The following is a 13,476-nucleotide window of genomic DNA, read 5'->3' as shown; positions in this document are numbered from 1 at the left end:
GCCTCTCGGCGCAAATAAACTTCAATTAATTGTATCTATTACGCAAATAACGTGACGGATAATGCATAAAGTTGATTTGACCGTTTACGGGAACGATCCGGCGTATTCATCGTATTTTTTTTTTTTTTAAGAGTGACACGATTGATCCTTTTTCACAAGCGCGAGATATAAAATATCCTCAGACTTGAAAATTTAATAAATTAATCGGAGCATATATATATATATATATTGCTTTTATTATACCCACATGTCAAATTTATATGCAGTTAAATTGAAACTCTCGCATTTTTATATATAATTCTCGCGAAGGAGATATATAATATTTAGATTATTAAATAATATATAAGATATCTTTTATTCTCTCTTATTGGAGGAAATAATAAAAATAGAAATAATAATGATGGTGAATAAAAAGTAGTCTACGCGAGTAGATATGCTAAAGAGATAAGCGTAATTAACAAAAGATTAATATGCGTTACAGTTTCAGAATATTCAAATTTTCATCTACAAAAATGTCTGCAAATGAGATTTGCAGTCATTACTTTTGCAATTTCGCTGATGGTACTTTTCTGCGTAAGAATTTAAAGGTTTTCTGGCAATAATAACGGTATTAATAAAATGAATATAATTATTTTTACAGTAAAAAAATTGACTCCTGCATTGATCTACTTCCCTTTAGTCGCGATGATAAACGATTTTACCCGTTAGTACCTTCATAAATCCGACACGCCTTATTGGAGCAGATTGTTTCCATCCGAATGAATCAGTCTTTAAAGTACGTACTCGGTTCTTATAAAGGATATCCGTATATCACGCGGTTTACTTAATACTCGTAGATACACGAGACGGCGATTATTTATAGAGCGCGACAATCCGTACTTATCGGTTTCTTCTTTTTCGCGACGAAGGGACAGCAGAAAAATAGGATTTGTCACGGAATGAGATCTCTATATCGTAGATAGGAAAAAATATCTACGAGAGAACATTTTGTATCGCGTATTACACGTTTGAAGATCCCCTTATCGCATTTGAACTTTATCATTTCACATGTAGCGCCGATAATTCTTCTAAATCGGTGCGTACGATTAAATCTTATAAAGTAACGTGTGACGCGCGTAAATTGGTATATAAAAAAATACATTGCATCGATACTTGAGCGATATACAATGTTTCATATTTTTTTTTTTTTTTTTGATCGGGTTTCTTCCGAGATATCGTATATAAAATATTGCAATTTTCTTTCATAAATCTTACGAGAAAATGTGTATATTATTCTACATGTGTAACTCTATAAAACATATATTAAACGGAGTGACACGACGTCAAGTATTCCAATATTGTGAAAGCTTACGTACATGTACGCAATATCCTTGAAGCCGTTTTATTTTTGCGAAGAATTTTCCGAGCGCACTGGTGTTTACCTAAACTGCAGTTTGTGCATTGAAATAATTTTCTTTAACCCGACATATGCGGCGGAATTAATGTTCTTATTGCTCTTACGACCACCAGAGCTAGGACTTTAACTGGTAGTCGTAAGATTCTGCCTCGTATCACTTAACGGCTGTCTTTAAACATGGTTTATAAGACGTACATTTTATTTTCTATATATCAACCTCATGTACGAACGCGATAACGATTTTAAATTGTTGTTCTTACAAGATTATAGAAACAACGAATCGCACAAGTACTTGCGTGTGATATATTTTTCTAATTTCTCTATTTTATATTCATAAAGTTCTATCTCGATATGTAGAGAAGCTGATCTTCTTATTCTAAGGCTCCAGAAGATTCGCGCTCCATTTCCTCTTTCGTCCTTGACTGGCGATTTGTTTCTCTTTCTGCTCGCAGAACGAAGAGCAATCAACGGTGGATGAAACTACGAACGACGGTGCAGCTGTCCTCGGCGATCTCGACGATTCAGAAGAAACCGCCGCTAAAGCGCGAAGACTCGTTTCTAAAGCGGTTCTCCACCAGACAGATACCGGAGAGCCAGGAGACTCTCGATACCGCCGAGGGCGAGGGAGACGCGACCGACAAGGAGGCGGGTAGCCGGCGTCGCAGGCGACCGCGTAGACCTCAGAAACCTCCCAAGACTGTGGTCAATCCCGACGAAAACTTTTATTATTATTGGCTGATGCTATTGTCGGCCTGCGTCCTTTACAACCTCTGGACGCTGATCGTTCGTCAGAGTCTGCCGGAGTTGCAGGCGTTGGCGCCTGCCGCCTGGCTCGCCTGCGACGGTTTCACCGACGTGGTGTTCTTCTTGGATGTGGCGATGCAGTTTCGCACCGGCTACCTCGAGCAGGGTTTGATGGTCTACAATAGTAAAAAACTGGCCGGTCATTATATCAAGTCCAAGTCCTTCATTCTCGATCTGCTGGCGCTGATCCCGCTCGATTTGCTGCAGGTGAATCTCGGTAGCAATCCGATGCTGAGGTTCCCCAGGTTCCTGAAGATCTATCGAGTGTATAATTACTACTACATGGTGGAGTCGCGCACGGTCTATCCGAATCTCTGGCGCGTGCTGAATCTCATTCACATACTGCTCATCCTGGCACACTGGTTCGGCTGCTTTTACTACCTACTAAGCGAGGCCGAGAGCTTCCAGGGCGACTGGGTGTATCCTTATCGACCCGGCGAGTACGCAACCCTGACCAGGAAGTACCTCGGCTCTCTCTACTGGTCAACCCTGACGCTGACCACCATCGGTGACCTGCCCACGCCGGAGACCAACGCCGAGTGAGTGACATAATCTCTAAACGAAATTGTACACACCATTTGCGCTCCCCGCTCCTTTCGTTTTTCTTTTATCGCATCGCGTATCTCGCGTCGCCCGTCTCGACGAGACTTAAGAGAGAATGGAACGGTATCGGCATGTTTTTTGCGCGCGCGCATCTTTCGAGCCTTTGCTCGCCTCTCAGATCGAGAAGATTGACGAGAAAAGATATTAAACTCCATTTAAAAAATGAAACAAGAAAATATAATAATTTACAATACGTTTGAAAACATTTTTCGAAATATTTGAGAGAATAAATCAAAATTTGAATTCTCGTTTATTACAATTGATCTTTCAAATCTTTTCAAGCATAGATAACCGAAAGGCTCGTACAATACATTCTTTCGTTGTCGCGTATCAAGATTTCCAAGATATTCCGATCGATCGAGAAATCACGTACGGGACGTTAGCATGAGACTCGAGGCTTGTATTACATCGAATATTTACGGCGTCTTACAAGACGAGCTCCTTCGAGCTATGACATGGATCAACAGGTAGTGCATAATCTTATTTACTTTGCAACATTCATCTTTGGATTCGCGCATCGCGCAATTTATCACGCGAGCTATCCGCGCGTTTAGAAGTTCGCGTATATAAGAGCGTTACTAGAAACATTTCACGAGTGAATCTTACATGTTAAGATGCGGAAGAAAATTCGAAAAGAATATTCGAAGAAAAGTATTCGAAAATGAACGATCATTGAATATATAATTAATATATTCAATTGTCAAAGTGATATATAATTAAAAGATTACGTTCTCGATGATAAAGATATTATACATGAGCTAAGAATACCGTGATGTTGCCTCGTATACTGAAATGATAAAAATTATTCATCTTAATATTTAATTCTGGAGATTTTTACACAATATTCGCGTGAATTTTCTCTGTTTAAGCGAACAGCAGATTATATTTGCATTATTATATTTACGTATTATATTTACTCCGATTTCAATGAACCTTATAAATCGATGCTCCCGCAAATATTTTGATATTGACGAAGAATTAGAACGTTGTTAATTTAATAATTATGTTTCCCGTTTCCAGCTTCCCGTTCCCGGTTACCGTAAATATTACCTAAATATTCGATTGTCGTTGTACAGTCATATGTTACATAATAATAATTTGCGGCACTATTAATCCCTTAAGTATAAACCTTTAGAATTGATGATAAAACTATTTCAAGAGAGAATTAATTATATATCTAAAATTAATGTATCTTAAACTCGAGAATCGATTTTGTTTTTCAATTTCGCTATTACGTGATTAAAAGTTTTCGAAGAATACGTTTTATTATAGATTGTTATAGAGAGTTACTCTTGCAGAGATGATCGATAAAACATGCAAATTTCTCGTAAATTTTTAATTCTTTAAAAAAATCTCTTTCTGTTAAACTTCGTGAAAACAATCCGCTTGCGAATATTGGGCAATATACAATTCGCAGGATCGATATTCTAGAGAATTCTGGCATCGTGCAATTTTCAATGATGTAACGCTCGCATTTTCATACGCTACGAATCCGCTAATACGCGAAACACGTTTCGGTAATAATGTCGCTGGTAATTTAATATCGCCGGTATAATCGGTGTATCGCGCATTAACTTATACGAATTAATTGTCGATTAATCTCGACGTTAAATCGATCGACTGAAGCGTCCGTTAAATACCAACGAGATACGCGATTGGGAATTTGTGCTCGGGCTTAAGTTACGAAGATCGTTGCAATTGCTACGTATTTAAGCGTATTATCTCATACGCTACGTATGAGATAAATAGAAACGAGATCTCGTGGCGAGATCGATTGATCGGCTAAATCGTCACAGGCGCTCAATCCGATTTCTCTCGATCAAATTCCGAGTCGCATTCCGAATGGTCTCCCACGCATTGCTGATTTCCCGTATCGTCATCCGACAATGACAGACGCCTCACGTGCAGGTGGGTCACGGTCGCATCGTTAAACCATCGTTAAATCTGTATACAGGGTTCATAAAGTTATCGCGCGCACGTTCATTCCGAAAGTGATAGAAAATGTAGCTCTGCATTTTTTCATCGGCATGAATCGAATAAAAATACGAACGATCGTGCTATTCGAGCGACTTGTATTTATGTATTTGTATACAATTAATTTTTATCCTTTCCCGATAGCGTTCGAAACACGCGCGATTCTTCATATAATGCCGACGATTCCATTGTCTCTTAAGTTTAATCTCTAGTAAACTTAGATGCCTAGGAATTAGACTCGTGAAGCGGCCTTGTTGTTATTGTGTTGGCAGAGTCGTAGCGGGCGGCAATCCCCGGAGCCTCGCTCGTCGCGGCCGACTGTCCCGGCTTCTGCAGTTCAAGCATAACGGAGGGTATCTGTATCGTTTCCAGAATAAAAAAAAAAAAAAAAAAAACGATTGGAGAACGGAAAGAGAGAGGGAAAGAGAGCGAACGAAAGAGAAAAAGATGGGAGAGAAAGGGAAAGCATAAGGGAGAAAGCGTGTGAGACAGAGAGAGAAAATGGAATTCAGAATGACAGAAGGTATATAGTAGAGAGTAAATGAGAATGCAATGAGGGCAAATGCTTGTGGATGAGAAAGAGAAGGGGAGGAGGAAGTGAGAAAAGGAAAAGATAGGAAACGAGATGAACTCTCTTTATCGTTTCTGAAAAATGTCGTATAAACTGATCGAAGAGAATACAGGATTTTTGTTACTGTAAAGATTGCTTTATTTGATTTTATAAAACGATTCCCAGAAAAATATTTGCCGATTCAATCGAGACTTTAAGCGTTAAAGGGAAAGTCATTTTAGGCGAATATCATGGAGGGAGGAAGCAAAGCGAACTCTTTATTTACGACGACTTGTGCCGCGACGATGGAGATGTTCGTTTGAAAAATGATAGGAGCGTCATTGAGCGAACGGGCTGCCACGTTACAAGACACCCGATGTTAATCGCGCGATTTAATTTTACCGGTAGAATAATATTAAAGTGGCATTCACCGCGGCTGTATCTCGCCGGAATGTTATCTCGCGATATAACGAATTCTACCCGCTCGGCTACACGAACACACGTTACTATTACACGGATAATTTACATCGCGAGATCTATGTCACGCAATTGGAAAAGCTAACAATGTACTTCATTTTGAGTTGCGTTTACGAACGCAGATCATTATAAGAGCAATGATAAATGAAATTTTCGCCGCGAAACAAATGTTATTTATCCGGAGGAATTCGAATAGCTAATTGGAACGGTATTTATCTAAATCCACATTGATTAGTTTATAGGATCATATGGGACGCGTTATATAAATATGTGAAGAAGATATTGGATGATTGCATAAGTTCGTGCCCGATTTTCATAGATGGCATTAAGTTACCGCATGGCGAAGTTCTATTGTTTTCGTGTGGTAATTGTTGCTTATACCGAATAGATGACGTTGTCTTATGTCAATTTAGCGTCAGACATTGTTCAGATAAGTCCATTTGTGCATAAGAGAAATCATTAAAAATGGAGAACGAAAAGGTGCATTTGCGGCATGTAATGCTATATGAATTTCGGAAAGGCGTGAGTGTTGGGATTGCAGAAAAAAATATTCAAAGCGTTTATTTGGACCGCGCTCCTGCTCTCCGAACAGTCAAAAAGTGGTTTGGCAGATTTCGAAATGGTGATTTCAACATGGAGGATCAACCCCGCTCTGGACGGCCTTCTGGCATTGATGATGACATTGTGCATGCCTTAGTGGAAAGAAACCCCAGGATTACAACTGAGGATATTGCTGAGAGGCTGAACATCGATAATTCAACCGCTTTTCGTCATTTAAAAAAGCTTGGATACATTTCCAAGCTTGATACGTGGGTGCCGCATCTCCTGACTGAAAGGAATAAGCTGCAGGAAAACTGCAGGAGTTGCAATGGGAAATTCTGCAGCACCCGCCATATTCTCCAGATATTGCGCCTTCAGATTTTTATCTGTTCCGCTCTTTGCAGAATAGTTTAAATGGCAAGAATCTCAATTCCGAGGAAGCTGTCGAAAACCACCTTACAAACTTTTTTTTAAGAAAAACCAACTTCTTTCTTCAAAAATGGAATCGACAAGCTTATAGATCGTTGGAAAAGCATTGTAGAAAAGAATGGAGACTATATAATTGATTAATAAAAGTGTTATCTCTAAAATATAATCTATTGAAGTTTATATTTAAATCGGGCACGAACTTATGCAATCACCCAATAATTTTATATATGCAATTGCCGGTATACGCGAATTATAATTTTTGTTATAATTTACAACGTATGGATTTACCTTTATTTTGATATCATGATTTTTATAGCCTTTCAATCCCTGTTTAATTTCAGCGCTATCTTAGTATTATTGTTTTCAGACTGAAACAATTGATCTGAATAATTTATTATCGAGTATTTTGAATAGATTTTTTTTCCTCATCATTACACATATCATTCTATTTCTAATTCATGTAAAAATTATTTTAAATTATGTATATGTAAATTCTTTACATCTTCGCAATTACATCATGCGAATATAAACCGCCTAAGGAAGAAACGCGCACGTTCTTACTCGCGATATATGAGAATGCGAGAATATTTTTTCACGCGGTTAGCAATTCACGGAATATCTCGAGTCGAGAATAAGGGAGGGAGTTTATATGAAAAGGGGAAGAAAACGGCACCCCGAACGCGGGAGACGTTTGTTTCGTAACGTAATATTGCGTTCCACCACCGGGTTATCGACCGACTGGTAGTCGTGCGAGGGTGTAATTTATGCGTCGCGTGTATCACGGGATATGCGCGTGCATGCCGACAAATCGATGAGAGGATTATTCATGATTCGAACGCGACGAACTCTTTGACGATAAAATGAGATCTTCGTATGCGCACAGTCGGTTCTTACGGAAATTAATCTCTTTATTCGAGTAGTAAAACACCCATCAACAGATGGATGTCATCATAAAAAGAAAAAAAAAAAAATACGTGATAAAAACGACTCGCAGGTTTTTGATATAAAAGCAACTTTGTTTTTTTCAATAACTTTCCCTCAGGGACTCACAGTAGTGAGTACGGGCTTAGCGAACTCGAGGTGGAGCTTCCAACCTCCTCGGGGTCTTTTAATCGGGTCATCCAGGTCTTCTGGGGATTTAAATAAAGAGACAGCGGGACGATATCTATATTTAAAATATTAGACTTTGGAGCAATTGAATAAGCTGATTACATATTCTCATGATATAGCTTTTCCTAAACTTCTTCTCTAATCTGCAAAGATTATATAAACTCTAAAAAAATTAATTAATCAAATATCTATGTTTAAACACATATTTAGGACAAAATGTAATTAATTATCTTTTATCTAATTATGAGTACACTCGCTGCAAGCATCAGGATAAACTGGCATTGTTTGACGTATATAAGCGATAACAAAAATATCGCGTTCAAAATAAAATTGTATTATGAAAAAAATCCTTCTCATAAAAGCTGCTAATCGGGAAAATAAATGACATTTTAAAATGTAGATACAATATTTTCAAGATGCATCGTAGATTTATTTAAAAATGTGCTCTAGCAAGAAAGTTATATGATACTTACATAAAAGTACTTTATATCACTGTCAGTGAGTAAGTGTCGTCACGATGAGACGACACATAGTCGGAAACGTCTCTTTGTAACTCACGACGGACTTAAAGTGATCGATGAGTCGCCGTCGAGACATTTTATCGAGAAGAGGCCGAGAAAGGATAAGCGGGTAGAGAGGAGGCAAGAGATGATAAGACGAACCTAATAATGATGAGCTCGTCGCGAAATCATCTATAGAAAATTGCGCGAACCGACGTGTAATAAGCAACCATAAGCCGCGAGATGACAAATGGTAGATTCGTGCTGGAATTCGACGGTAAATCGAGACTCTTCGCGGTTTCACGATGCATCATAAAAGATCCTAGTGCACTTACATAATATATGTACTTTACATCGTATTATTAGATAAAGCAATAATAAATAATAAAACTTTTATTGAAAAACCAATAAAATCATAAATAAAATAAATTATAATTTTATCGTAAAGACAACAATAACGAAATCGAAATATACGATTGCAGTAAGTTTCAAATAAAACAAACAAGAAGAATAAAACAAAAAATATTATTATATATTATAAAAAAATAAAAGATATATTTTACATTTATTCGAGTAATTCGCGTTATTCGCGATATTTACAGAAAAAAAATCGACCGAGATGAGCGACAAATTTTTCAGTCAGTAATTCCTCGGCCGCAGGCGACAAATCGCGACAAAGCGCATCGGCTATTATTCATTCCCGCGAATACAGCGACCACTAGTTCGATCTAAATAGGCAGTTACATTGCGGTTAATTATTCTTTGTTCATCAATCGGCTGGTGGTTATCGCGTAACAATAGCCACGTTCAGTAAAGACGGTGGAATTGTCGAATGACAATAGCGTTACGATCGGCGTATAACTTCCTTTATAGATACGAAAGATATCCTGACTCAAGTAATGGCTTCCGAGGATACGTCTATCTTCTCAAAGTGTGTCCCCAAAGGGCATCTCTCATGTTTCGAAATTATTTTGATATTGTGTGTGTGTATTCGCACGTTGTGATTAAAGAGACATTCAACATCATACTTTATTTACACACTACACGTCTTATAGAAACTTTAAAGTTTAAAGTTCCATATACACAGTAACAAATCATATTCATTTCTCAACACAATTTGACTGTCTTTTTTTTTTTTTTTTTTCGATAAACCGAATCAATGATACAGCGATCGGCAACGGATATTGATACGGAAAAATATTCTATCGTCGACAGCGCATATCTCCGCCGAGTTGATCGGAACGGTCATCGCAATCCATCAGGATGTAATATTTTCGTGACGAATTATTTTTTACGCCAAATGTCGAGCGTAGGCGAATTGCGTCAGATGGGTTTGGGATATTACTGTAAATACCTACGCAATATGTGTAAATATTGCTAAGTCCCGCGCGACAGCTATCTATTTCCATTACAAAAATGCGAATATAAAAATATCGAGAGCTTTATCAATTCTTTACTTAACAGTAAAAATATTGTGCTCGATATAAACGATACTGTCCATTTAATTTTATTCTAATTGAATACGAGAAACGCAATTCGTGTCCTAAATAATTGCTAATATTTATCGATTAGTTTCACGGTATCGTGATTATAAATCGTTGAGTATAATTTGGTTCGCAACAAGATTATCTGATAATAATTTTATATCATACATTTCAGAATTATCCTCTTTCTGTTTAGCAACTTTAAATATGTCGTTTTAAAATATAATCTGATAGACTTTTACTCTTTGAATCGAATAAACTTTTTTTACTATAAATCCAACGTCTTAGAAAAAATGGCAGTGAATTTCATATCGCATATAATTATATTATATCTAACAGTATAATTATTTTATTAATTTAATCATCGTATTTATTTTTACTTGTTTTTATCTTTTTATACAATTCTTTAAAAAATTGTTTGAAACATTTTTTTACTTACAAAAGAGTCAATCTCTCTTTAATATTTTGCAATATATTCCTTTTATCTTGACAACAAAAAAAGTAGAAAAAAATATATCTGAAAGTATTCAAAATATATTCATATCATATATTTTTTTTTTTTTATATATATAGATTCAAAAATCCTTAATACTGTCCCTTGATATCATGACTTTTTCGATAGACAGAGAATATAATATAGAGATAAAAATACCCAGTTTTTCTTCCATGAAGAGATCAAATTCTCTAATGTGGCCTCGTATAGTGTTTCTCGACATCCCCGGTTATTTCGGTAAAAAGGACACCCGCTGTTCACACTCTATGCGAACGTACAAGCCCGTGGACCACAAACCGCGAAGTGCTATCACCGCTAATCCGCACGATATATGCATATTTAAGCTACGCTATATCGATGATTTGTGCCGTACGAGCCGAGGACGGAAAAAATTTATACGACGATCGACTTAACGCATTAAATGCAAAAATATCGTTCGTAAAACGTGGCCGATATTTAATTTCCCGAAAGCGAGCACGAAAATGCCAATGATCCTATGATCATTTATCGCGATCGTCAAAATCGATAGATATGTTTTCGTGATAATTCTGATAAAATTGACATATGTTTTCAATTGATTGATTTTTTAATTGTTTGTACAAAAAAAAGAATTAAATATGTGTTATGCGATTATTTGAAAATCGATCCATCTATGCTGTTCTTAATCGATTTAGATAAATTGATGAAAATATTATTTCACGATGACACGCGGCTCGCGAAAGGAGATTGGTTTGACTTTCAAAATGCATCGATACAAGACATTTAAGTCGTCTTATGCGAGTTTGCAAGAACATCTTAATTTTAAGCCTCAAACTTAATATTCTTAAAAGCCCTTAAGAGATTGCCGAAATGGGAAAGAAAGAGAGAGGGAAAGTCTAGGCGTGTCGTCAACGAAACACTCGGTTTCGTAGCGGCAACACGACCCGGTGATTTTTCAATATCCTACCATCCACGGTAAGAATTTCAACCGTATTACAAATCATACTCTGTCGCAGCCGGCGACAGTACTCAGCCACACCCGAGGCTAATTTGAATAATACCTACGCGAATGTTCTATCTCGTTTTTCGCGTCGCGCCTCGGGCTTCGCTCTCTTTCGAGTTTTATCCGTTTTTTGCATCCTTTGCATTAATAATAGCACATGATAAGAAAATCACAGTTGATGATTAACGTGTCGCTCCGATACACTAATACAATAGATAAATCTAACGTACGTATTGGGATATTTCATCAATAATCAACATACAAAAATTATATATTATGGATAAATTTTTTATTCGCATTTGACACAGTTGACGTAACTCTGAATGTTGATATTGATTGATCAATCTAAATTACATGCTCGGATTTTATTTAATTTTTTTTACTTATAACACTTTATTTCTCGTATAAACATATTTTTTTTCTCGTATTTGAGATTTTCATTATTTAAAATAATTAAAAGTTATAATGCTCGAGAATTTATTGCGATAAAATAGTTAATACGATACAATTTGCGCATTACATGTGGAGAGAACACACAGCAATCTGTCTTACTTTGAGTTAATGATAATTTATGAGCGTTTTTCTTAGTCTTGTAATCACGAACATTTGTCTGACCTTAACTGTCAGACTGTAGATGATTTTGAAAAATCCGAAAACGGCAATAAGCGTAATTTATACGACTTTACAAACTTTGTTTTCATAATTTTTTTAAAACTTTCATTATGATACTTGGCATTCGCTCGCCTCGTCACACAGATATGGTATATCCAGGTTCCATTGATCTATATATCATCCATCAGAGTGTGCAACTAGCTGTGGTTGCGCCTGAAACGCAAGATTTGTATTCTTTTCACGCCATATATAACTAAAAAAAAAAAATTGGGGGATTTTATAGTGCATTTCATAGATAAGAATCTCTGGGAAACGTAAAGAGAAAAAAAAATGAAGATTACATTGAAATCTGACATTGAGATCTGTTATTATGCCATTGATACAATTGATTCTAATTAATTTCGTCCGAATCGATTAAGCAGAAAGTTATGGTTTTTTAATATCCGCGGCGATTTCTGTGGAAGAAATCTTCGTCGATTTCGCATCGACATCGATCTTCGATGCCATTAATGTTATCTCTCGACTCCGATTCGTCGGGTTGAATCTCGCGGAGGACGATATATCGTTACCGCGGACGATGGTTCCCCGTGACAGCAATTTGCTCTTCGAACGAAATAAACCCAGAGGAAGGATATTGCTGGCCGACAGAGAACGGCGTTGGCGCGTAATGAAATTTATTACACGCGAATAATAATGTCAATTCCCCTTAGCCGCTATCGGAATAAATACAAGTAACGTCGTGTAAAAACATGATTTTAATTACGATATTAGCATCACGAGATGCAATCAAATCGATGATATAATCAATGGATGCGAGAGATCGATATCCGGCGCAGCGATTCGTTCGCGATATGTGTAACTTATGATGCGATTTGAATAAATACGTACACGATATTGCTTAAAGTAGCGGTAAACGGAAATTCGATATAATATCACAGAGCGAAGTGGCAAAATTATTACGTATCCGTCACTTCTCGATGTAATTCCGACTTGTGCGATGACAAACCATATTGGCGTTAATATTATTCGACGCGTCGTCTCCGTGATCGACTTATCGACCGGCACAATAACCGGGCGAATTTTCCACTCTATAAATTAACACGTGGAATGCTGCGAAATAGCACTGTTGAACGCATGCGTTTTGTATCTTCGATGTATAGATTGCTTGAATCCCTTTCGATTATACTTATTTTCGTCTTTTTTTATTTATCGTATCGAACAAAGTTATATTAGATTCTAAGATTAGAGTGAATATTTTAATATATGGGAGATATTTTTGGCAATAAATATGTATATAAAAGAATTTGTAAATGATATTTAGAATCCGTAGAAGAAGTTAGTTAGTTAGGTTAATTATTAGCGTAGACATTCGAGCGCATTGTGCATTGCGAGAAACTCGATTTAAAAGTCTCAATCTTGTGTTCGAAAGTTCAGCCGATGCGCTATTTAATAATACCTCGACGCAGTAGAGTTTATGGCGTATCCAATAGTGAAAAAAGCTTCTTTACAATATCCTTTTTAT

At 36.8% G+C, this 13,476-nt stretch overlaps 1 protein-coding gene across 5 annotated transcripts in view; it reads left to right on the top strand.

Annotated features, from left to right (window-relative positions):
* The window catches only part of LOC138935194 (uncharacterized), a 106,382-nt gene that overhangs the window by 75,034 nt on the left and 17,872 nt on the right, over nt 1-13,476 (top strand). For all 5 annotated transcript variants that reach the window (XM_070299622.1, XM_070299623.1, XM_070299625.1 and 2 more), the window contains exons 5-6: nt 1,849-2,739; nt 5,050-5,130. In XM_070299622.1, the coding sequence (XP_070155723.1) occupies nt 1,849-2,739; nt 5,050-5,130 (972 nt within the window). The remainder of the gene's footprint in view (nt 1-1,848; nt 2,740-5,049; nt 5,131-13,476) is intronic.

Source organism: Polyergus mexicanus, unplaced genomic scaffold (assembly GCF_030449975.1).
Source record: "Polyergus mexicanus isolate NDT 795.1 unplaced genomic scaffold, iyPolMexi1.0 SCAF_7, whole genome shotgun sequence".
NCBI lineage: Eukaryota > Metazoa > Arthropoda > Insecta > Hymenoptera > Formicidae > Polyergus > Polyergus mexicanus.
This window is presented reverse-complemented; position numbering and strand designations above follow the sequence as displayed.